Source organism: Cylas formicarius, unplaced genomic scaffold (genome assembly GCF_029955315.1).
Source record: "Cylas formicarius isolate icCylForm1 unplaced genomic scaffold, icCylForm1.1 PGA_scaffold_4__25_contigs__length_36172078, whole genome shotgun sequence".
Classification (NCBI taxonomy): domain Eukaryota; kingdom Metazoa; phylum Arthropoda; class Insecta; order Coleoptera; family Brentidae; genus Cylas; species Cylas formicarius.
This window is the reverse complement of record NW_026844334.1, coordinates 5,799,472-5,825,915: the sequence shown is the minus strand read 5'-3', so window position 1 is coordinate 5,825,915 and position 26,444 is coordinate 5,799,472. Positions and strand designations below refer to the sequence as shown.

Sequence of the window (26,444 nt, the reverse complement as noted above, 5' to 3'; positions counted from 1 at the left end):
TACTATACCTTGTTGTGATACTGCATGAGCTGTATGATGACTCTAATGTCATCACTGTAGTTCTTGATGGAAATCACTCTCATGATGTTGGCCGCGTCTTCTGCGTCCGGGTCCTGGCAGTATTTGTTCGCCAAAACCAGACAGGCGTCAGCTTCGTGCACCTAAAACAACCCGAGGTTATATTCGACACCCGGCTTAAGGACGGATCGAATTTTAACGTCACGAGAACAAAATCCGGAAATCCCGCTAGCCGATTGTGCAATCGTGGCAGTTAAAATTTGATTTTGTTATTCGACAAGGCTTCAGAAGGCTCGGTGTAAATGATTTGGCGAATGAAAAATGAACTAAACTTCAGTTGCGAACCTAAGTCTCATAAATTAATGGAAATGCATGCGAAATCACTAACATTCCTCTAAGCTAGGAATCCAAAACTCACGTCGTGACGTTCGTAAAAAACTATTATAATCGGTGCCAAAGAAATTTCTGAACTAAACGCATGCAAGCTCCGTTAAATTTTATCGACCAATATAAGGGGACTAAAGATAGATCGCCATCGTTAAAAAACAACTTACCCACCATGACCAAGGCTTCACCGTGGTGTTTAGCATTACGGGTTTGTTACCGATTTTGGTAGATATATTTGTATTTATTTGCCTTTTAAGGTTTTTTTTCTTTAATTTCTATGCCATATTCTACTCATCTAACTCCTTTATGACCAATCAACTAGTTACTTGTGTCTATGATTGTATGATCTAATGTATGATGTGCGTTTTTCGAAAAAAATACTTTCAACTCACTACCTTTTGTTTTAATCATAACATTTGCGCACATATTTACAAATGCCGCATGTTTTTGTAACCTTATCCTGCCGAAATGAATATTATATATTAATTTGGATAAATAAGAATATCTGGAGCAAAATTATCATATTTGGAGCCATTTTGCTTGAAAATTAAGGTGCAAACGGTATCGCGAGTATTTTTGGCAGGCAATAATTCCATAACACGATAGATATATCGCAATAGATAAGACCTACCTTATTTTTGGCGAAGAAATATATGTTATAGTGCGAAAATAGTAAACTATAGTACGAAAGTAGGCTTGTTCCTCAACTAGAGTCTCCAAAATTATTATTTACATACCCTAGTCCAATCTTCTCAAAGGCAAATTTCAGAATGTACATAAAGAAATAATAGAATAAATAATAGATGCTTAACTGTCAAATGTCATTGTTTCTCTCTATATTTATATCGGGGAGGCTATTAACGCTAATTAGTACGGTGTGAAAACATCGATTCGGATATTCGTCGTACATTCTAATCTACTCCCTATACAACCACTGACTAAACTGGAGCTATACGTATGTAAATTTCGCGTCATTACCGTTACCGAAAAAAAAATGGCGCCCGCGGTCCGCGCATTTCAAATCAACTTTTTTATACCGGGTGTCGTGAGGCTGACCGCTTACCTTCACACGCTGCAGATCGATTGGGTTCATTATTGTACCTTGGAAGAATTCTACGGTGGTAAAATGTCTTTTGAAGAGACCCTCCAGTTCGAGGTCGGGCGGTTTCCTGGACATTGGCAAAAATTCATAGTGTAAAAAATACTAATTGTTCGGAAAGGCATCAGTTTCTACGCCGGCGCGTGTCGATACCATGCACCAAATATATAGCCACTAAACTAACCCAAAAAGAGAACCAAAAGAACGGAAAACAAAACATAACGATGAAATTTGCGTCGTGAACGATAAAGAACAAGCGGCAAATCCTTCCCCATTGTCCGGTATACCTTGACTCGTTCAAGGTCGACGGCGTTCATCATGGTACCCTGAAAAAACTCCACCGTCGTATAGTGACGTTTCAGCAAACCCTCGAGTTCCAGATCGGGTTCCTTTCTAAAATACACGAGTTAGAAAGAGCACGGTGTACACTTAGGGTGCTTCTTCGAATGTCAGGGATGATTGGTATCGAATACTCTACTACGCACTCATAATTTACCACCCTCTTGATTTTTTTTAATACCCTTGTCTTCTTATTTCGTTTAAATGATGTTGACTAGAATTTTTTTTACTGTCCAGGGGCAGTTCATGTTTTTTTTGAAGACGATTTATGTCAAATCGAGAGTCACAAACATCGCTATAGTTTACTACCAAACGTGAAAATGTCAATTTTAATATCCCCTCGACCGTCTATTCCGTCTCCGTAAGTAGATGGTCTACGCAGGTTCACAACCCGTATTGATTTTGTGGCCAAAATTAAATAGTCATTTTCAAATTCCAAGTTTCATCGATCTCACATAAACCGTTTTACCTAAAGATCTTAATTTTGATAGGATGGGAAGTGGACTTTTGATATGACTATTATCTTCTTGGCCCAATTTAATAGTAGACATGTCCTTACAAACTAAAAACTAATCGACACTTTTGGACACGTCCGATTTAGACCAAAGTATAAATATTTACAGGAAAATTGAAATGGATTCTTGGACAGTATATCCCACTTAAGTACTGTACACCTTTGTGAAATCTTTATTGCAGATTGATTTTGATTTTTTTTTTGTTGGATAGATCTCTGAAAAATGCACTAAAACATTGTTTTCATGAGTGCTTCAACTGGGACTACTTATAAAAGAGAGAGAAGAGAGACATACTATTGCGGATTTAAAAAAAAATAAATTGCCAAAGAATTCTTATTCAGGAGGACTTAGAACCCAACTGTACCAATTTCTTTAATATTTCAATAGAGGGTGTTCGAACTATCGTTTATGCGCTGCTTAAGGCAGTACGTCGTTGTAAAATCTTTGATTACGGTTTGATTTTGACGACTTTTTTTTGTTAACGCAGTAAAACTTTATGTTTTTTTTTACATCAATCTAAAGTCAATTAGGGTTTTTTCCAAATTCGGTTAAGCATTAAGCAATTTCGATCATCCCTTTTTGCTGGATAGATCTTACTGACGAGAAATGAAACGGTTTTTTCATATAGCATCGACTAAAGTCATGGCTAACTGACAGAGTTTCTTGAAGCGGAAAATCGAGAAGTACTTTTAGAGAGATTTTTTAAATTGAAAATGATAACAGATTCGTATTCTGGACTACCTAAAAGTGACTGGACCAATGACCAAAGTTTTATATGTTATCAAAAAATAAATATTGTAAACCTTGTAAATAACGATTATTTGGTATGTGATTTTAATATCAATTTTAATTATACATATTTCAAAAATAACGATAAAAAATTCTTTTTAAGGGCCACTTATTTTTTAGTATCATTTTAATATAATAATAATAGTATAATCAACAGTCGATTTTGATATATTTATTATTTTCTTTAGTTCATATCTAATTATCTCTAATCATATCTGATTTTAAGAAAGTCATTAGTCTTTCAGTGAAACATTTATTTATTATTATTATCAAAATTGAGCCATAAACAAACATTCCATAGGAGTAATGCTTTAGCGAAGCGCCCGCCATATTTCGAGCACCGTGTACTTGAACGGAATCAAACGGAAATCAAAGATTTTACAGCAATGTATACATCGAAACATTATATAAAAATTGGTATAGTCGGGTTCTCAGTACTCCTGAATAAGAATGCGTTGCTGGTTCATTTTTTTAAATATCTCTAATAGTACTTTTCTCCTTCTTTTGTTAAATAGTTTCAGTTGCCCATAACTTTAAGTTGAAGCAATAAGCAAAACAAGGTTTTGGTGCATATTTCAGAGATCTAACTAACAAAATCGAAAAATATACAAATATTTTACAAGGGTGTACAATTCTTAGGTGAGACAAAATGTATAAGAAATCGATAATAACTTAAAGGCATACTCTGTAAAACCAATATTTTATGTAATTAACGCTCCTCGAATAATTTAAGAGGATTTAGGCACAATTATCACTCGGAATAGCTGTCGAAGAAAAGAATGTCCTTCAAAATTATCGCTAGGTTAGTTTTTTGTTCATACGCAAGTAGATAGTGTACGCCGGTTCTGGACCCTACTCGATCTTACGGACAGAATGACATTTAGCAAAATTTTCGCTTCCTCAAAGATATTTTTTGATTTGCAAATTATAATCCTTCTTGAAAATCGTTTTTTTTTTAATTAAATAGTGGCTCTCATCCGCTAATTAAAAAACAAGCAATTAAATCGTTTACCTATGCAAGAACACGACCTCGACGTCGACGTCCTCCCGGTCCTCGTGCAAAAAGTCCTTCAGGAAGTGGGACACCGATTCGTACGTTATATGTCCGCAGACCACTATATGCCTGTTCACAAAAAATCGCGTTAATATTGCGGGCCGTACCGCGGGAGACTTTCGTTAGTTCAAGGGATGCTCTAATTAAAAAAAAAAGTGCCTCTAACTACTACGCAATCGAAACTTCCGTTAGTAGACGCGGTTAGTGGATTAATCACAAACGCATGCAAATCTCGCCGGTCCAATTCCGCGAAAGGTAAAGAGTACTATTTACAAAAAAAAAATTAAATTAAAACATTAACGTGAGATCGCCTAACCACAGCCTTGCCACGCACATGGATATGAACCAGAACCGTGTCGGTCAAAGAGGTCAACGTCCATCTCAAACCGGCACGATTTCCAAGTTAGAGACTGCGACACATGCAAACCACCGTCAATTTTCCCCGTATATAATACCAGCAAGCAAAAAAGTAACACATTTAGGTGGCGAAAGTGGGCCGTCACGCCGGCTGACACCTACAGAGGAAAAACTGCGTATATGTACACAAAAAGAGGAAAACACCGAAGGAGAGAGACAAAGAAGCGTGCAGGAATCAGTGAACACCAACGGATTTCTCTATACGGGGGAGGGCGCGAGGTCATAAAGAGAAACGCTAAGGCCGCGTGTTCGATTGGCGCGCGCGACCAAGACAAACGTCACACAACTCTACGCACAGACTAAACACTCTGGGATCCGTTTGTCTTGGGTCGGATTCTATTTTTTTTTTGCCCAACCCCGCGAATCACTATCGAATCTCACGTCTATATATGTACGTCTCTCGGCCCATAATGCAAACAAATTCTAGAGTTTCTCACCTTCGACCGCGTTCGTTCTTCAGGGTGCCTCCGTATTTCGGCCTAGTCCCGATCAAGTCAATGATCTCTGGGATACAACTGGCGAAAATCGCCTATTCCGGACAAACAAACAGTTGCATAATATTCGGACAGGCGGTATTGTACAAAGCGCGTTGGTTGCATTTCGCAAGACACAACCAAAATCGGCGTACGCGCACACGGGACGGGAGGCGGACGTGGACAACGGGGGAGGACCCGGCGGGGGCAAAACGGGAAGAGGGTGCAGTGGGCGGGATTTCCTCACACACTGAAACAAAGCCCTATAATATATCGAGTAACCATATTGTAAAAATTGAGGAGCCTTATTGGTGAATGTGTTATTTTTTCTAGTGGCGACATCTGGTCGCGTTCCCGCGGTGGTGCCGGATCCAATCGACAGGTGTCGCTTGGAACGGGCACGAGGCGCAAATTTCGACGCGTCCCGCACATTCGTTACGACGCGCGTGCGTGGCTCGTTAGGCTGTGCAGGCATTTAAGGTGCTTCTATCTGACTACGGGGCTATATAGTCTATGGTCTAAGTCGGAACTCAGGGGGGCAACACGATCCATAGCACTAAATATTTAGTTCTCGCGGATCACTCCGCTGGACTATCCTCTTAACGGTCCGCATTCTGTATGCTCGACTGTTAATTTGTTAACACACAATTGGATTACGAAAAAACCCAAAAACGGGCAGAGTGTTTCGGTTGGTGGGCCATTTCGTAGCGTGGATTCATAAAATGAGCTGTTTTTTCTCCCTACATGGATTCACCATAGTGTGGCAATTTAGGTTGGCAACATTGATGAGGAAAATGACATGCAGTAGCAAATGGAATCACCGCATTAATAAGTCACAGCCAATCTTGACCACGATGTATATAGTAAATATTTTCCTAAGTATTGAATTGAAAAAATTTGAAAATTCTTGGAAATTTAATGCTGCTCCCTTAACTTGACGTCGTGTCATCTGTGGTCCAGTTTGTTGGCGTCTGGTTCTCTGATATTCACGGTGAATGTCCTATCGCACGTTTGTGGAGAATGACTTAAGGTAAAAATCTGAGCTACCGACGTAAAATATTTTTGGAAATGCGGTGTTGCCAGATATACTCGTTTTTTTGTTTTTTGCTTCTAACTCGAAAACCAGTGAAAATAACATACCACAGTTTAGTAGTTTTAGATGGCAAGTTAATTGCTCATTTAGGTACCAATAAAAAATATGGGGTGTACAATTTAAAATTCCCACGTAACATGGATTTTTATAACTTGCCAATTGAGTCTTATCTTATGAACGCCCTGTAATCGATAAGTTAATTCTCATAATATAATATAAAAAAGCAATTTAATAGGGAACCGCAAGTAAAAATTCAAGGGTTTAGCTGTATGGGTTGCGAAAAATGTAATAATATATAGGGCGTTTCATTTGAAAAATGAAAGTTACGAGTATATCAGGCAGCACCGCATGGTCAAAAATGTTATGTAGCTCATATTCGCTTAAATAAGTAACCAACATTTCAGGTTTTTCCCGTAAGCCATTGTCCATAAACGTCTAATAAGAACCGCCAAGCAACTAATCCTATACAAAAGTAGACTGAATTTGTTGCAGAACTTTTTGAAAATCGACCTCAAAAACGTACAAATTAGATGCATCCTCGATAATTGCCTCACACTTTTTCTACAACTTTCCTGAGCAACAAAGAACTCACAGAGAAAATCGTATGCTGCTTTTTTTTTATAGAAAAAAAAAACCACGCCGTACGCACTGAAACACCCTGTGTAACAATAGCGGTGCAGATTGGAAGCCACTAACATACAAAGAAAATGGCGCGAAGCATACAGAACGGACCCGCGTCAGCTAGCCTAATACAGCATGCCAAAGGGATGTTAAAATCTAACTTGGCCGCTTCAGAAGTGTTACCCGATCGATAGTCCCGCCGCTGGGTGACATTTCTGACGCGTACTAGACAGTGCCACTCGCCAACTGACTTGCATCGCTGCCCGGTCTAGTCGCTCGATAAAAGCTCAAATTCCAAAATTCAACAACAATATATATACGGCTTATAAAAATTTCAAAACTCGAAGTGGGGCGGCGGGGTGAGGGGGGAGGAACGAATTTATTGCAACACTACGAAAATCTGAATGGGAAAACCGTTAGATTATACAGGGACGCTTCCGTTCGTTCCGATCGGGTATACTTGAGCGACGGACGGCGACGAAGCACCCTGTATATTCTAATGTGCCCGGTCTGGTCTGTGACTGCCTTCAATACCTGCGCCTGATATCTTTGCTGTATTTTCCGCCGTATTTGGGACGATTGGCCGCCAACTCGGTGATTTCGGGGATCCAGCTGGCAAATACAGCCTACCAGAGAACCCACAAACCCCATCAGGCTCCCCAATTAAAAGATAAACGTTATTCGCGTACGTGTAGCTCTGTATCCCGTGAAGCATTCGTTGGTCGGGATTGCATAAACACGGAACGCCAACGAACCACAGACCATGGTAAGCATAGCGTAGCCAGAGCGAAAACTCACTCGTTGTGTTATATTCATCCGGGTTCTTATATAAAAATAACTAAAATGCTAAGATAACGTTGATAAGTTCAACGTCAAGTGTGATAAACGAAAATGTATTGTTAACCAGAAGATATAAACGCAGTCTCCGTGGTCAAGTTATTGGAAATTGTTTTGGTCTGTGACAACGCTGACAGTTGAAGCGGTATTTGTGCAATCCTTCTCAAGTGTGTCGACAAGTGTGTAATATTATTTTTTTAACACTTTGGGCGGGATAGGTGCGAGAAATTGATGCCAGGCACCGGGAACAATGGAATCGCATAAATATAAGTCGTAATTGTTAGTTAACGGCAAACCTAATGGTTAGTAGTGCACTATATTAACGAATCTACGGTCAAACGCGCAGTGTCAAAAACAACGTGCGTCTTTCTACGTCGCTAACGCACGATTTTATATGTTTGCGTCTAATATTCGGGTGAAAGCTTTGTAAAATTAGTGCTTTAGCCTGACGTTTAAGGGAATGGCATATATTTGGTGACGCGAAAATGAGGACAAATAGCTCACTAAATTAGCGAAAAGTGTCAGATAAATTTGACCTAGCCTTATAGAGGTCAGTGCACGATATTTCGGTTAGAAGTTCGGTTCTCTTGAAGTTGAAGTCGATAAATAATACTCCGCTTCACCATATAACGACAAAAATGTTGAAAAGGGACATACATGCTTTCAACCAATAACCAATCACTATATGAGTTTCACTTCGGGTTAACGACAATATTTCTTTGATTAGTTTGATATAGAGTTGTGTCAATCGCGATTGATTCGGTGACTTTGGTTCCATCACTTCGTAGGATCGAACGACTGAATCCCGCTTGTTCGTAACGATTCGATCACCTTGTTCGCTCTCGCTGCCGCCCTGACCGGTCTGAAGTGAGCGAATACAGAACGACCGATCGACCGACCGTACCAAAACAAATCGAATTCCCTTTGCGGAATACGATTCATTCGAATGGTTTAAGATTTAAATGCATGACTGAGACAGGCCAAGAAAATGGAATAGGAGTATTGTTATAATTATTCTATAGTATTGAGTTGCGACATCGATCGGTAGATTTGCTTATGTGTTGAATTGAATCTTGAATGAAATATTTAAACAACTTAATGCATTACTGGTACAACCCAATACGTAGCACCTATTTTGATAAAATCATGATGTAATAAAAAGCAGAACGCAGCTAAATATTATACTAACTAAAACAGCAAACAACATATAGACATAACAATAATTCAAATTCAAATGAATCTGAATCGGTCGTTCGGACTGTTTAGATTCAGTGACCCTTATATTGGCAACAAAAAGTATTGAAATGAACGACTGATTGAAATCTGTCAGTGATTGATTCGGTCCTCGTAAAATGAACGATTGACACGACACTAATTTGATATCTTTAATTGACCTGCGCGACCATCTAGATGTGAGCGGCGAAATTTAGGTCTTTGGTTAGTCAGAAATCTGTAATTTCGTTTGGCGTGCCATCTGTGGATGAGCGGGGAACTTTTTTTGTTATTACAAGCTGTGCTACTATCTGTCGATGAGTGGCGAGACTTTGGTTAGTTAGGAATGTGTAAGTTCTCTGGAAAAACGAGATTCGAAAGTAATCAATCCCTGTTATTGTCAAACTCGTATTAAATCGAGTTGGCAAACTTGGAGGAAAGATTCAACGTGGCAAAATAATGGTAGTAAATCATGTAAAAAAATCGAATTTTCCGACTTATAGCTTGTCAATTTTTTTTTAAATTTTATTCTTAATGCAGTGGTCTGAACTCTCAATGAAATAAGCTGGTATTTCACACACAGCCCTGATTTAGTAAAAGTCATCATTACAAAATAAAAATGTTTCATAAATCTGTCACTAGAGGGCTCTTTACCTAGAATATTTTTATTATCGATTTTATTTATTTAGACTGATATTGCAAAATCGAACAGATTGCCTTAAACATTAAAAATTTGTTTATATTAAAAGAGCTTATTATTCAATTGCTACTGTGATGGCCTATCAGGAATATTCAACAACTGAATATCGCGATATGCATTTTTGCTACGGAAGAGAAAATGGAAATGCAGATCAAACACGACGGTTTTATATTGAGGCTTATCTGCCAAAACATTCATCAACATACGCAAAAGACTTGGTGAACGAGGATAATATGAATAAAGAGAGACCAAGGTATAAAAGAACTGCTGCAGGAGAAGAAAGAATACTTCAAAATGTAAAGGCTGACACGGTCCTTTCATGTTTAAAGCACTGTATGATTTGATTTTGTCATTTGATGATGGCATTGTTATTTCGCATTAGTAGAACATTGAAAACCCACATGCAAAAATTGAAGGAAAACATCATCGCCGTTTTTTTTTTAAATGTATGGGCAGCGATTATGGAAAAATCGTTTAATGGAAAAATGTACTTGCAATTTCTTCGTGGATACAAAAAATTGGCTGTACGAAGGTATTTAAATCAGGCATTTGAACATTGATGGATAGGTCTGGACGAACCTCTTTAGTGTATGACACCTATAAAGTCATTAGAAATAATTTAGGCGTATTTTTTCGTGTTCGACATTTTTAAAAATGTATAAGAAAATGTTTAGAAACGAACTGTGGGCATTTAGAAAATGAATTGGATGTAAATGTCGTATACCGTTTAATTCCCGATTATTATTAATAATTATTTTTTTAGAGAATGTTAATTATATTTATGTTACTTAAATTCAACATGTTATTGTATTGGCTTAGGCCATTTCTTCACTTTGTTAATTTGTAGCATGCAGGTTAATAATGCTGGCCTGCATATCGCGATAAGTATCGGTATCCATATTTTTCTGTAAATTAGAAGTGCGGTATTCGGGCCGAGAAAATACCAGCTTATTTCGTTGAGAATGAAGGCCACTGTGTTAAGAATAAAATTTAAAACAATGAGTTTTGAGAAGCTATGACACTGAAAACATTACGATTTCGATTTTTTCGAATCTTTACTCCAAGTTTCCAAACTCAATTTCCTAACACAATGTGTATTTCTAGTTGAAAGCATGGTGGCAAAAAATGTCGCCTCTTTAAATGCAATCTGTAACCTCCATAATGCTGACTTTTCGATAGCGGATTGAAACAAGTATTTAAAAGAAGTATTGTGCGGGCTGGCTGTGTGCAATACGAAATATTGTGTGATTAATACGACATGCATGTCAAGACCGGCTCAAGTACAAGTCGTACACATCCGATTTATACGTTTTTTTTAATGATTACACTGTTATCTTACAGCAAAGAAAATATGGTTACGGTGTTACGGAAAAAAAAAAGAAAACGCCTGACAAAAAAAATTGAGTGTGCGAAAAGTGTAACCAGATTTTCTTTGAAATTATATTCAGTACCTCTTTCCATGTTCTCTCTTGTACTCGCCACAGTACTTGGACCTTGTACCTACTAGATCTATGATTTCCGGAATGCTACTAGCAAACATTGCCTGCAAAAACAGTCTGAAATGCCTCATTTTTACTTTCTCTTGTCGATTTTCTCGCAATATAGACCAAAAACGGTGGCACCATGTCAACTTAAGTCGCATTTAAATCGCGACCGGCTGCTTTGCCGTCAGCATTTTTGATCTATGTTTAAGCAATCGGGTTATAAAATTTTTTTCAGCAGTATTAAGATAAAAAGTTCGGTATATATATATAGAGCGTCAAAAAAAGCGACTACAAGCGACGGGGCGGTGCAGAAACTTGGCAACGTGCAAACAGAGATACACAACGAATGCATTATTTAAATGCCATGCCGTCAAATATAAAAACGGGTAAATTAGATTTTTTTGGTATAACTGAACTCTTTCTTTTTTCATCTCTCCTTGTTTGGGATATTTTTGAATCCTGTCTGGTTACCCATTTTTATACTCGCTCTACTCTCAACATATTTTTACAGACTACAATACGTTGCCGGGTGACTGTAAAATTCGAACAGATCCGGTGTCAAAAGAAAACAGCCACAATGAAACGTATATATTCCGGAAGCGTAAGGATTCGAGGAGACTCAGTTTGGCAGGAACGGGTTCGGATAAAAATGTCTCGGGGAGGAAACAAGTTCAAATTATGTCGTCAATTAATATACATTTGATGATAGTTTCGTGATTTTTTTCTAGCCGACGGCACAAAACTGGATGTAATAGAGCGACAAGCATCAACACGTTCAAAAATTAATTTTAAAAAGTTCATAGAGTTGACAAATGCTTAGTATAGTCTCGCTTCTTCTTTTCCATAACGTGGGCACGTCAACTAAGGACATTCACCCAATACTGACTTCCGTCGAGGTTTTTTTTTCATTGGTCACAGACCATCACTTAATAAAATATAACCAACATTTGTTCTTTGACCCTTCAATAATCCTTAACCGATCACAAAAAACGCCACCCCCCTCCCTACTCTTCTCATCGGAGCTTACTGGGCCATCCAGCCTCCATAAAAACGATGGGGTCGAACTCCAAAACACGCACTGAACACCAAAAACACCAAATCCACACAGTGGAGACCGATTCCAAACTTTTTGGGACGAATACAAGGGATTCCGTGGGGAGCGAACGGATGTTAAACCGCCATGCGCAATGCCACCGACAGAATCCCCATGGTTAGTATTCAGGATGTTTTTAGTACGTCACATATCGAAATTTGGTAGGGTTTTAAGAAGGCAAATGTTTGATGTGACAAACAATTTTTAAGATAATAAACCACATGACATTCACGCAAATGGTTAAGATTAAAAAATAGTAACTTCTTAACACCTTGTATCTCGACACTAAGCATTCGTTCACATACGATTGCATGAACTTTTGTTATTGATTTTGTTAAAGCACTTTCCGGTAATAATCTACGTCATCTCCTCCAAGTTACCAGCAGTTTTGCACCGTCGCTAATGAACGAAACGGCAGTGACCTGACCTACATTTATTTACAACTTCCCAATGTTGGATATACAAATACGAACCGTCCATTAAAAGTTATCGACGTTCAAAATTTTAAATGGAGCGCCCTGTATATCATACCATTTACTCTTATGCTCTGAAATTTGAATGTTACGACTTAAAATTTGTAACTTCGATGTGGGACATGGAATATAAAATAAAATGATACAAGATATAGGGTGTCAAATTTAAAATTTTGAACACGGCGGCGCGATTCCTGCGGAACCGGATATAAACTAACTATGCCTAACTCACAAACGATTATGATATAAACTTTCAATGGATGGTTGGCGCCGAAAACCCTGTATATAATGGAAAAAATTCCGGTCAGCTGCTGCGTCAAAAGCACCGAAAATGAAAACCGGACTCGGCAGCTTCAGACAGATGGAAAGCTGCAAGCTGACATCGCAACAATAGCATTTTATATAACTATATATTGAGAGAAAAAGATAGAACGAGAGAAAGAGAGAGAGAGAGGAATGTAATATTAAGTTCAAAACGTCGTGTCAAACTTACCAGGCCGACGAGAAGGAAAAATACCAGAAAAGTGCGTCCCAATACCGTGTGACAGAAGACGTCGCCGTAACCGACGGTCGACATGGTGACGATTAAAAAATACACGCATGTCCAGTACGATAACGGGTGCGGGTTGCTAAACTCTAGGGGGTCGCCAGAATTTTCCAGCTGAATTTAAAAACAAAATTCGCGATATACTCGGTTGCTTTGAAAAAAAAGGGTACTAAAATTGCATGAGTATACTCGAAATCAGGAAAGATGACGTCATAAATGATGACACCCGCAAGTGCGATAAGAATACGCTTCGTATCACTACTAACGTAATCGTCATATTTCCTGAATAAGTGTATATGTTAGTCAGGTCTACATTGCATAGACCTTCAGAGGTCTGCTTTTACATTTTTACCTCTTTTTTAAACTAAATTTTATATTTTTAAATTTGAAATTATGTTTCTGTCTTTTTAATATTCTCTGATCCCGACGAATCGACTACAGCCGTTAATTCGCTATTATTTTGTCATAACCGGCGATGACACCAAAAATCAATCGAAAAATGGTTTTGCATATTAGAAAAGCATAATTAAAAAATTTGCACAAAAATGCAGTGCGAATTTGTATTTTAGTTTTGCAAATATAGACCCTCAAAAGTTATCCACAATTTTTAATTTCGTTTTTTGAGAATCCAGCATATTATGTCGCCTGATAATTGCAAGAAAGTATAAAGTATTTTGAAATTAATGTTTAAATTTAAACTATATTCAACATTCAGAACAATGAAACAAAAAACATTTCATACATAATTTTTATCTATATCATTCTTCTTAATCAAATTTTAAGGGAAAATATATATATTTTTTAATTTATGTTTTATTTATTTTATTTCTCTCTATTGTTTCTTTTCTTTCGTCGATCAGGATCTGATGGTTTTTCACAACAGTTCTATATATCAATCTGTTAATTTTTGGTTGTTATATTTTTATCTCTGAGCACAGAATTCAATAGAGCGACGGCATTCCTGATTTGAAATCATCTTGTCTTGTCTTTTACTGCATTGAGTTTTCAATTGTTTGAGACATTTATAAATTCTGGCATCTCGATTTTCCCGAAACAAATTTTGTTACCCGCTGCTAGGTCCCTTCATTTGGAGTCTTTGGTAAGTTTTCGCGTCAAATAAGTTAAGTTATCGTAGTTTTGAGCTATCGGTACATGATCGGCGGTAAAACATGGTGTGTGTCCATCAAAGGCCCACCCACAGTTTGCATTTTTATTTCCAATTTTTCAAAGCTCCCGTCCAGTATGTTTTGAACAGAATTGGCGACACACTGCATTCCGGTTTTCGCCATTTTGCTGCAGTGAAATATGGTGTTGTTTATTTTTCTAACAGGCTCATTACAGATTTAACCAGTTCCACATTGATTTGTTTTTTTTTTGGTTTAGGTTGGGCTTTTTTTTAAGTCGATAAAGACTAGGTGAGTTTCTTCGTTCCGTGCCATTTTTTCTTCATATCTTGGTACTCCATATTTCCCACATTGGTTTTTGTCTCATAGTAATCATATATGGTTAATACATTTCTAAAGCAGTATCGTGAGGTACCTATACAGTTTTTCACATTCATATTTGAGAAGTTCTCCTGGGAAATTTCATGGACCAGATGATTTTCCATTTTTCATTCATTTAATTTAATAAAAGTTTTAATTCAATAGTGGAGACTTACACTAATACAGAAATTGCATTTTATGTACAGGTGTGAGAATGCCTTGTCTTGGAAGCTTATTGAAGATATTAAAACAACAGTTAAATCCATACCACGTACGGTTGATTTAAACCAAGATATTTTGAACCTAGGATGATTTTTTTCAAATGGTTTCGCCAAATAAATACCGATAATGCTTGTTTTTTTCATAAATTCTAAGCTAATTTTTCAAGGGATGCCATATAAAACTTTCAAACTTGATTAGGAATTATAGATGATCGTTTAATTAATCACATTCTCGAGCTTTAAGATTGACTATTTTTATTTTCTAATGTGCGAATGTTTTTAAATCGTATGTACGAAAACCTGGATAGGTGGGTTTTATCATTGGCCGCCTGGATTATTAGATTTAAATCGTTTGAAATACAGTTTCTCTTTTTTGGTTTTCTCTTGTCAGGTTATAAGAAATAGTCCAGACAGGATTAGGCAATCAATAATGCGTAGGATAAATGCATTTATTATATGGCAAAAAGGACATTTTCAACACTTATTATAAAAATTGTATTTCTCTTTTACCTTAGATGTCTTGCTTATTTGTTTTGTTTTTATTCGGGTTACATTGTTCACATGTAATTGTTTTGAACCTAATTGATAAATGTTGGTGCAAAATATAATACCTAAACTAAATCATTTTTCCAAAAAATATTTTTATTCGACGTGCAACGCTTTGCAATTTATTTTATTTTATTATTTATCGGCATTATTTTTCGACGACAATATTTTCTTTAGGTTTAGTTAAGAAGAATGATAGAAGTAACATAATTCAATCCTATACATTTTTTGCAATTATTGCAATTTGCTTGTTGGCTGAATATTTCTTGTCTTTTTTTTTTTTGAAGTTTAATAGCGATAAAGCTTTTAAAGAGGCAGGAACGGTATCGTAAAGTTTGTAAACGTTATAGGAGAAGCTTCTTTGAGAAAGAGACTTCCTGTGTGGTGATGGAGAGATAAGACCCCTAAATCTAAGGTTCAATCTGTGAACTTCTGTCCGATATGTTTGTCAAGTAAGGAGGACTGTTATTAAAAATAATGTTGTGAAAAAATACCAAAGGAGTGTAGTCTACGCCTACTCAGCATATTCAACCACTTAGCATCCCGTAGTTTGTGTGAGACTGGATCATATTTTCTTATACCATAAATTAACAGCAAAAAAATTTTTTGCACTCTCTCAATTCTATATGTGTCAGTTTTATCTAGGCATGGATCACAATAGTTAAAGCAATTTAACACTAGAGAATCCGCTGATTTAATCTTTTGAGCCTCAGACAATAAATGGTGATGCGGATAAAGCAACTTTAAGGAAACGTATCCCTTTTGTAAATAATAGCCAATAATAGATGGTGTGTTTTTGTAATAATAATTCCTCCGTAATATATATATATATATATATATATATATATATATATATATATATATATATATATATATATATATATATATATATATATATATATATATATATATATATATATATATATATTACGGTTATATATGGTTAGTTTATAGAAAATTATGGTCATAAAACAGTGCGAAAATATATATATTTCTAGAAGAAGTAGCTTGACTATACGAGGTGTGTTCAAAAAGTAAGGTGAAGTTTGTAATTGAACGTGCTACGTATACTCGATATTCGATATTTTTTTTGTTATATTGCACGCACGTTTACTATTTTTTTGTGATACAGAAGCGTTGAAATGTTTCAACCGCACATAGTGAATCTACTTGTTACTAAGTTTTGGACATGAAACGTGTAGCAGCAAAATTTGTTGCCAAACTGCTTCATTTTGAACAAAAGGACCGTCGAAGGAGCATTGCTCAAGAGCTGTTAAACGGCGTCAGTGATTATCCTGATGTGCTCAAAAAGGTCATAATTGACGAGTCATGCGTATATGGTTATGACGTGGAAACCAAAACCCCGTTGACCCAATGGAAGAATCGAGAATCGCCAAAACCGAAAAAAAGCACGTCCAGTTCGATCAAATGTCAAGGTTTCACTTACTGTTTTCTTTGATTGTCGTGCCGTAGTACATCAAGAGTTTGCGAGAAGCAATACGAAGATAACGTCCGGAATTGTGGGAAAACAATTCATGGATTTTGCATCACGATAACCCACCTGCTCACTGATAGTTGCTTGTGTCTAACTTTTTGGCCAAAAACAAAACCACAATCGTGCCTCAGCCACCATATTCACCGGATATAGCCCCCCGGGACTTTTTCCTGTTCTCAAAACTCAAGAAACCCATGTAAGGAAGGAGGATAAAGAAAAAATTGCTGGAAAAACTCAGAAAGTGCTTACCAGAAGTTCTTCAAGCATTAGGAACAACGTTGGCACAAGCGTATTATATCTGGGGACGACATTAATTTTAATAAATAAATAAATAATTTTTGATAAAACTCAAAAGTCGTCTTAGTTTTTGAACACACCTCGTACATAGTCCACGTATCGTATACCCACTCACCAAATGGATGATGCCTGCGGCGGTAAGCCAAACGGATATAAATATCGATACTAGCTGAGCAAGACGTATGGAACTGGAAGTCTTCAAAATGTTGAGGTACTGCAGGATGTCGGGGACCGTCATAAGGCGTAGGGCACGAAGAAATCGGAGCCCTACGGGAAGACGTCCTCAGTTGAACGCACCCGGATCGAACGAAACGGATCCGACAAACTCACCGATCCACGTACGGTCCAGGTAAATCGAAACAAACGACGGGGGTATCGTGAAATAATCGACGAACGAGTACATCTCTAGCATGAACCATAACTTATCACTAGCCGCTATAAACTGTGAACAGAAGGCGAAAATTCACAAAGTTTAAGTTCGGCGTTAGCTCTAGACTTACTCGTATAAAAAAATACACCATAAAAAATATATTGAAGGCAAGGTCGATTTGTTGAGTCACGTTTTCGCTCCACTTTTGGCAATTCTCCACCTGTTCCCTAAGAAAAAAAACAGGTTATTAATAAAACCGCCAATCATTAATTATATTTATTAATACCACGAAGGGGCGTGGCCAATTAGTAAACCTAAACATGTTGTCTTTAAGACTTCGTAGTTGGGGCTTCGAAAAAATAAGTATGTTGAGAAAAGCAACATGCATAAAACACAATTTTGGATTAAAAAAAAACAACGAATTCAAAAACTTTCCGCGAATTTTAGTTATACTGTGATTTTATTTATGAACCATCGGACTACAAGCCGATCATGCTCATAAGTCGCCGACGATCGCTTTAATTCTCGTAGGCCATGATAGCGATGCTTGGCAAAGGTTGAAGCAGCTGTTTTCGTACGCACGAGTTTCGCAGACGTTAAATTAATCAACCGTTACAGTAAATTTAATCCTCACCCAGTATTTACGTTATTAATTTATTTGATAAAAATTAGGATTGGGGGTTTTACTTAAAATATCAAAATTCTCCTCTGCTTTCTGGCCCCACGAAGTAAAGAAGAAGAACTATGACAATATTTTTGATAATGATTTGATTCTGTGGTGGAGCATTGCACGAGGCGGTTTAACCTCCGTTCGCTCCCGACAGAATCCCTTGTATTCGTCCTCAAAAGTTTGATATCGGTTTCCACTGTGTGGACTTAGTGTTTTTAGTGTTCAGTGCATGTTTTAAAGTGATAATCGTCGTCGGCCCCGTCGTTTTTCCCTGTTCACGCCGGTATGGAGGCCGGATGGGCCCGGATGGTCCGCGGTGGAAGCGGGGGGAAGCCGATTTTTTTGGTATCGGTCAGAATCGTTTTTTGCTAGCTGAGCAAATTATTGGTTATTTTTCTTCTTTGCACGTGGTGGTCATTGACCAGAAGCTAAAATCCTCGACGGAAGTCGGCAATGGGCGAATGATCCTAGCAGTCGAGCCCAACATTTTTTTTGTGAAACGCATAATTGAATTGAATTGAATTGATAATGATTCAACATGCGCGTGCGCGAGGTTAAAAAAAAACCTTTGTAACCAGTGATGTCGCGGATTTTAACAACCAATAGATAGATCTCCAATAACTTGGGATGCGACATTTTTTCAAAATGTAGTTTTCGTTAAATGTCCCGGCAACACGAGTTAAGTGTGTGTTTAGAAAGAAAACGGCACAAAGTACAGGTTAGTGGGTGAAATGTAGAGGCATACGTGGAAAATCAATATCTGCTCAATTGTTGCCGTATTAGGACCACTATATTATATAATACCTATTTGGTTTCACAGGCAAAAAATTCGACAGCAAAATCAGTATTGTACGATGTACACTTGCTGCTCTTATCTGGGCAAGGTGCCATTCCTTCATAGGTACTAGGCAACCCTACTTTTATGGCATGTTCTTTCATACTGTTCGATATAGTTGGAGAATCGGTGGGTTTGGGTTTCCAGTCTTATTAGTCGTAAGCCGTTATGGGTAGCAACTTATACTTATTAAAATTAAAGTTGTTTTTAAACAAATATACTTACTTTGCGTCTATAAAATAGATTACGAGCGATGCTATGCTAAGTATGAAGACCAGTACAACCTGAAACAAGGAAAATCCACTTTATTTTTCCCTAATTATGCGCTTCCTATACAATTTAATTAGCAACGTCGCACGCCTGCTAAGTCCTTGCGTCTCCAATTTTATCGAAATTAAAAGGTGCGAAATTGAAAGCGTCCCGACAAAGCTGAAGTAATTGACCGGAAGATGTCGCGACCCAAGCAGTTTCCATGCTAATCGAGCGTCCGATTAGACATTTTATTGCATCCGCGTGTCATTTCAAACGTTTTCAACTACGCGCTGTCACGAATGCAGCAAAATCCATCGCCCAATGTTTTTGAAATCGTCAACCAATCAATATATTAACTTTCATTCGCGAAATGAGCCTTGTAGTCGCGCATTTGCCAAACATGCATCATTTTCCGGACTTACCAGGATGCGGCCAGTGGTGGTCTGGCCGGAAATGAGTTCCCCAGCCCAATCCTTGGCCTCTGTCATGAACGTCCCCTCGAACTCTTGCTTGTTCTGACGCGCCGCTTTCTGTTCTTTCTGTTTGGGGTCGTTCGGGCCGTATTCGGCCTCCTTGCGGCAGCAAAGGAACGCAAACAGTCGCCATACCTGCGAAAAATGTGTTATTGTTTTAAGAATTTTGTTAACTGACATTTTTTTCGCAAATAAATATTGCCTAAAAGTGATGCCGTCACAAAACGCAAGATATTTTTTACTATCGCTGTTAAAATTAATCATTTGTAGTCCGTTCTCTTTCTGATAGAATAGAATTCGACAGGACAAAAAATCGCGTTGGTCATGACAGAAAAAACTAACCAAGCGTCCGGCAGATGGAGCGCGCGCTGTTTAGCGTTTTTTCTGTCGAATTTGAATCGATGTCAACAACGCGTGACAATATTATTTGATCGAATAGCTAGCTATTCCAAATGCGACGCTACTTATTCATTATTTTAATGACATCTGAATAATTATGTGTTTATGTGACCAAGTTTATTAAAAATCGTGGTAAACATGTTTGTCGGGACGACATTTTTTCGAATGCCAGCTTTATCAACTGCAGCGCGGCGAAGACCGTCCTTTAATTTAACATTCCCGGAATTAAAATTTATAATTATGCTAATTAACTAGACGTGTAGTTGAATTTAAAACAAATTGCAGTTGCTGTATGGTGTGGACCGCGGAAAATCCGCAATTACACCACGGCGGCATATAATAAAGGCTAAAACTAATTTCTAAATTTAAACTTGCGATTATAATCGATGATAAATTATTAGAGCCGAGGAAAAGTCGATATGCATGGTGTCATGGCAGATAGCATCACCCGGGTGACTGAACAATGTGCAATGTAGTGATTAATGTTCGCCTTGATGAACGCATATCGCTCGCGGGTATTTTGCTAATCGAGTTGAGGCAGCAAACTGGAATTAGAGCCGTCTCAGAATTCCGTATAATATAATGCATAGTTAGAACGTTTAGACGCGCCCTTAATTCGTTTTTAGTGTACCTAATTTGAGTTTAATGGGCACTGCGACTTGTCAACGTAGCTAGTTAACCTAACTTTTTGAAACACGTGTCTACGACTTTAATCGATAATTATATCGATGCAACCGGAACTAAACGTCAGACGGACGTCAAATGTCAAATTCGAGCGATAAAAAACTCTCGCGGATAGGTAAACAAAACAGGTACTCGAGAATTGGGTTAATTACTTAACGATTATTATTTTATAAACCCGTTCGCGCGTAAAACTTTACGAGCGCTCGATTTTCCGTTATATTTCCCGGTGTACTTACCGCTCAATAAAACGCGGGGTTTATAAAAATAACGACGTACGCGTCCGACGAAAAAGAAAAAAACAAATTTCAACGGCGGCGTATATTTTAACACAATACTTAATAGTTGACACTAGTTCAGATGCCAAACGTCTATTTATACACTTTGTAAGTTTACAACCAAAAGTCGCGGGTTCATTAGGCGGTCGCATATTATAAATACCGGCAGTCTATTTATAATCGAGTTAAAGAAATTGTTATTTTCGATGTCTAGCGCGCGCGACTCATTTTACGCGACTTACTAGAGCATTGTTTATACTTTTTTTTGGCGAAGTCGACCAACTAGAGCGTGTTTTTATGTTGAAAATGCCCAGGACGCAGGTTCGTCGTAGGGAAGAGTGATTTCGTCTTGTTTTCGGCCGATTATTTCGTTCTCTTGATTTAGTTTTTTTGCCATCCCTAATCCTTCTCCATTTTATGGTAACGGTAAAAAATATTGAGGTAAGTCACTCAATATGCGCATGCCCGGTTATTTAAAATTCCGCTTTCAACCAATAAGACGGCGTTCAACAACCAACATGGCCGCTGACAATTTGTCGATTCGACAGGTTTCAGCGGTAGCGTTTTTACGGCAGTATTTCCTCAAAATGTGCCCAGATCTCGTTAAATATTCTGTGAAAATAAATAAGGTACGTAAATATCGCAATTTAGAAAAAAAAAATGCACAAAGTGCAGGATATTTTCCGTCTCTAGCCATAGATGTTCTATTTGAAAATAATTTTGGGTCAGATGACCAAACCGATAGTTAATTTCCAGCGACTACCGCTTTCATTATTTAAGTTGTACGACTTTGGCGGTAATAAATATGCATACCGGAACTATTTATGATGTATTGACAAAGTAGACGCTATGGCTCCTATCGATCGCCACGTGTCGCGAAATGCATGTTATAAAATTATTTTTTTTCGATATTAAATATTCACATTTCGAGAGCAAATACAATGTTGACTGAGAATTTTAACAGTATTACACCCATTTGCGCAAGCGAGTTATAGAAAGCAATAAATACGATATCAACACTCTTCTAGTTGTAATTTCTAGTTTTAAGGCCTTAAATTGTGCTAACGAAAACAAACTTTGTTAGAGCTCAAAAATACCCACCCCACCTTACTTTTTCACAGAACTACACGCACTACTGATGGAAACCGGACAAAAAATAAAATTGTGTTTAAGATTTATTTTTTGTTTTGTTTTTTTAATTACACGATAACCGAAGATTAGTAAAAGCTTTATCTAATGGGGCGGAGAAGGAATCGGTATAACCTGATATAAGGGGACTGAAAAAATAAAAAGTTCGTGGGTGCAACAGGAGCAAAAATTTTTAAAAAAAAATCCCAAATTGTGGTTCAATTGTTTCGTAAAAAAAGCAAAAACGTCACAGTTTCGGTTACCGTATCCGAATTTGATGATAAATTATTCAAAAAATTCGATTTTCCAATGCGGGGTTGTGCCGGGGTTTCGTCACGGGATTGGATTAGACTCCAAGTAGGGCGACCGCGTTAATATAGGTCAAAATCTGACCCGGATCGGAAGGGCGGCCTTACCAAAACGATACACAATCCCGCCAAGAAGGTGCATATGGACGAAAGCAAAAAGCACCAGTACTTTCGTTCCTGCAGGCAATTGTCGAGGGTGACATTCGTGGGTGTGACAGGGGAAACGCACTCCGGGTCCTCGGCCGTCATTTAGCCGCCCGCGGCGTCTTATCGACCACTACCATCGAACGAACCCGGTTATTGCACACGCATACACCAAACAACACACTGATAACTGCTGACGTTACGACTGCTACGACGCGCTGGACATATATATTACTGCAAATATGTTTTGTGAACGTTGCATGCGATCAGACACCCGCAGAGCAACTGAGAGCGACGCCTGACCGCGACGACGCCAGCGCCGACGCGTCCTTCTGCTGCAGCGGATCGATTGAGACGGAACGAGATCCGACGACGTCGCGACGCGCCTTCACGTGACACGAAAAGCACGCCCCGAGTGTTATTGTTTATAGGATGGCTGATTATTAATGGGTACCGGCGTTAATTACAATTTCCGAGTATATGAAAAGTTTTAAGTTCGCTTAGAATGAATTTTTTAGGCGACGGCCGAATGACCATGCCTCCGTGATCCTCTAAAAATAAAAGAAGATAATCTGTACTTTGAAGAAGATATACAAAAACACGTTCGGGACTTAACCTCAACTTTTTACTGTATACCTGTACATTATATATATTACGAGTTTACGATATTTAATTAATTTATACTTACTTTTTACTTAACATCCCTCACAATGACGGAAGAGTCGAACCTAAGGTAGTTCATTAAACCGCGAATACCGCGCGGGCTTGATAAAAACCACACTTCTCTCCTATTCGCAGCAGTAAAAACGGGAGCGTTGATAACGACGCGGATTCCTTTTCGACTGATGACGACAAGCAGATGAACAGCGAAGCCGAATACGAATCGTCAACCAACGTTTTATCAAAATCGATAGACGACGACAAAAGGGAACGAAAAGTGATAGAACCTCAGGGAAATTGCTACTGGTGAACCTGTTCAATGGTTGTAATTAGAGTTTTACCAGCTTTTTTTGTTTAAATTTTAGCGGAAAGGATAGAAACTTGAACATAGTTGAATTACTGTGTGCAAATTGTACCCGATGGTTTCACGAGTCTTGTATCGGGTACCAGTTGGGAAAGTTAGTATCCTTTCTATCGAATTATGTCTTCCTTTGTAAAAATTGTTCACCCACGGGGCTGGAAACGTTCCGGAAGAGCCAAGCGCGTTTGTACTCCAAAGCCAAGCAAAGTGGGCTTGCTTAATTTTGTTCTTGCAGAAATTACGCAAATGATAGTAACGACCATTGCCAACCTGCAGCAAAGCAGCGTGAAAGAAGGGTCTAACCGTTTAATGTTCAACAAAGAGAAGGAGATAATACCATATATTGAATACCATTGGGAAGCCCTTACTACCACCTCTAGAAGAGTGACGCAGTCGTGGCATATAACCGTCACTAAGGCATTAATTAAAGACATCCATATACTTTTTGTTTTCGAAGAAGGTCCAGATGGTCAAATGTACGGACTTATTAATACTGACCTGACCCAATTAAAACCCAATTATGATGCAATGATCAAGGGCGGGACCTTGAAAGTGACTGATATGGGAATCCAACACGGTAAAAAAATTGCTTAATTTTTTTTACCAAAGACCCAGTTTCTTCAATGTTAAGATTACCAGTTTTTATCATTAAAAAATCTTATCAATTGATTCCTGGAAATTTCTAATCGCCGAATTTTATCTACAGATGTCATTTTCTCTTAGCTTTAATTTGTTCCTTGTCCTGTGAGCTTTAACTGGGACGAGTAAGTATTTAGTGACTAAAAAGACTCACTTAATTACACACTGGTACGTTTGAAAGAGATTTTAACCTATTGAAAATCAACCAAACCATTGACAGACACAGAGCACATAAAAGCAACATTGTTTAAAGTAGGCCGTGGTTACCCCGTGCTGCTAATTTTCGATCTGAAATGTAACGACGGGTCTGACGTCATTGGCTTAATCTATGGGTGCGTTATCCGTCCCAGGAAGAAATAAAATTTTCGGTGCTAACTGGGTGATTAAATCCCATATCGGGTGACTAAATAGCACCATGGAATCTGTTTTTCTTTATTCTTTTTTTTTAATTTTTTTAAATCAACTTTACCAGTCACCATTCAATTTCGCGTTTTCCCAGTCAAGTAGGCTAGGTTTATTTTGACATATTTTTCGTCTCGACCACTTACATTTTTCATTAGGCTAATTTGCTTATTTTAAATGGCCAAAATAAAAGTGGTGAACAGGCCGAGGCCTCGGAGTAAGGCCCTTTTAGATTTTCGATTTTCTTTTACGAGATTTACGTCACACGCAGTTCCAGTCGGCGGCGGCGTCAAATCCAGGAATACCAAGAGAAAGTTCCCCGGCGAGGTGGGCGGGCAGGGAAAGAAAGGTCGGGGGGCCGATCTGGGGACGCCGAAATTGCCCGCTCACGGGTACCCCTTGGATCACCCGTTCAATAAGGACGGGTACAGGTATTTGTTGGCCGAGCCCGACCCGCACGCCCCCTTCAGGCAGGAATTCGACGAGAGTTCGGACTGGGCGGGAAAACCCATACCCGGGTGGTTATATAGGACGTCCATACCGAGTACGGTGCTCCTCGCGTTGCACGACCGGGCGCCCCAGTTGAAAATTTCAGAGGACAGACTCGCAGTGACCGGCGACAAAGGATATTCTACGGTGCGGGCCACACATTGTAAAAAAAATAAAATAAAAATATTATGTTTTTTAAGTGTTTAATACTTCGGTTTTAAGGTGTAACGAAAGGGATTTGGTATTGGGAAGCCACGATCGAGGAGATGCCGGAAGGTTCGGCGACGAGATTGGGGTGGGGTCAAGATTACGCGAATTTACAAGCCCCCTTGGGTTACGATAAGTTTGGGTACTCTTGGAGGTCGAAAAAGGGGACAAGGTTCCACGAGTCGCACGGTAAACACTACAGCGACGGTGGGTACGGAGAAGGCGACACCGTCGGGTTCCTGATAGTATTACCCCGAAATGGTACTACAAAAATGGTACCGAACACATACAAGGACAGGGTAAGAGTTCAGGAGCGCGTGAAACGTGTGCACGGGCCAGTTGTTTTTAGCCATTGGTGAAATTCAAAAGTCACTTGTATTATGAAGAGAAAGACAACGTACAGGAGAGGTTAAAATCTCTGATGACCTTACCTGGGAGCAAGGTAGTTAATTTTAAGAACGGCGAGTGTCAAGGCGTCGCTTTCGAGGATATCTATCAAGGGTCTTATTATCCTGCACTTTCGTTGCACCGAAACGTGACCGTATCCGTGAATTTTGGGCCCAATTTCAAGTATCCCCCCTCGACTAAAGAATTTAATTACAAAGCCGTGAGTTTGTCGCACGAAATGCTCACACTGTTGCGCAAATATTTAATTTTAGATGGCCGAAAGGGGCGAGGAAGCTATTTGCGATCAAACTATAGCCGACGTCATTTATCTGACTGAAAATGAAGGACGGTTGCGTCTCGATAGTTTCGTACTCTGACAGTAAAGTACCTTTTTTTTTTTCAATATTGTTTTTCTTCCATTAAAAAAAAGTGTAAAATGTTTATAGCTAAGTGATGTAACTTCGTGCCCACAAAAAATTTTCAATTATCTCTGTAATGTAATCATTAAAGACAAAATAAGTTATAAATGTAATAAAAATATCCTGGGTGTACCTTGGAATGTAAAGC

At 38.4% G+C, this 26,444-nt stretch overlaps 2 protein-coding genes across 4 annotated transcripts in view; one reads left to right on the top strand and one right to left on the bottom strand.

The window, feature by feature from the left end:
* Window positions 1–23,021, bottom strand: part of LOC132700811 (calcium-activated potassium channel slowpoke) — a 44,677-nt gene extending 21,656 nt beyond the window's left edge. Inside the window, exons 1-11 of the mRNA XM_060668359.1 lie at window positions 22,697–23,021; window positions 19,744–19,929; window positions 19,295–19,353; window positions 17,695–17,791; window positions 17,525–17,636; window positions 17,310–17,461; window positions 13,098–13,265; window positions 5,056–5,147; window positions 4,160–4,270; window positions 1,469–1,574; window positions 9–161 (exon numbers count right to left, since the gene is read on the bottom strand). Of these exons, the coding sequence (XP_060524342.1) occupies window positions 9–161; window positions 1,469–1,574; window positions 4,160–4,270; window positions 5,056–5,147; window positions 13,098–13,265; window positions 17,310–17,461; window positions 17,525–17,636; window positions 17,695–17,791; window positions 19,295–19,353; window positions 19,744–19,929; window positions 22,697–22,837 (1,377 nt within the window). The 5' untranslated portion in view covers window positions 22,838–23,021. The remainder of the gene's footprint in view (window positions 1–8; window positions 162–1,468; window positions 1,575–4,159; window positions 4,271–5,055; window positions 5,148–13,097; window positions 13,266–17,309; window positions 17,462–17,524; window positions 17,637–17,694; window positions 17,792–19,294; window positions 19,354–19,743; window positions 19,930–22,696) is intronic.
* LOC132700812 (set1/Ash2 histone methyltransferase complex subunit ASH2) lies at window positions 18,767–26,443 on the top strand. 3 transcript variants are annotated; one of them, XM_060668362.1, is made up of 8 exons: window positions 18,767–18,952; window positions 23,531–23,698; window positions 23,758–23,936; window positions 23,989–24,330; window positions 25,066–25,446; window positions 25,506–25,789; window positions 25,840–26,097; window positions 26,150–26,443. In XM_060668362.1, exons 2-8 carry the CDS (start codon window positions 23,592–23,594, stop codon window positions 26,252–26,254), a joined length of 1,656 nt encoding a protein of 551 aa, XP_060524345.1. In that variant the 5' UTR covers window positions 18,767–18,952; window positions 23,531–23,591; the 3' UTR covers window positions 26,255–26,443. The 3 variants fall into 3 exon arrangements, with proteins under 3 accessions (XP_060524345.1, XP_060524344.1, XP_060524343.1); XM_060668361.1 differs by lacking the exon at window positions 18,767–18,952 and adding an exon at window positions 23,274–23,465 and having other exon boundaries at window positions 25,072–25,446; XM_060668360.1 differs by lacking the exon at window positions 18,767–18,952 and adding an exon at window positions 23,274–23,465 and having other exon boundaries at window positions 26,150–26,442.
* The last annotated feature ends 1 nt before the right edge of the window (window position 26,444 follows it).

Excerpts from the sequence above, each read along its gene's own strand:
- LOC132700812 (XM_060668360.1), top strand. The coding sequence starts at position 23,443 with ATGACGGAAGAGTCGAACCTAAG. Across the intron at positions 24,331-25,065 it reads TGATATGGGAATCCAACACG|TTCCAGTCGGCGGCGGCGTC; the intron begins GTAAAAAAATTG and ends CGTCACACGCAG. Across the intron at positions 26,098-26,149 it reads AAGAATTTAATTACAAAGCC|ATGGCCGAAAGGGGCGAGGA; the intron begins GTGAGTTTGTCG and ends ATTTAATTTTAG.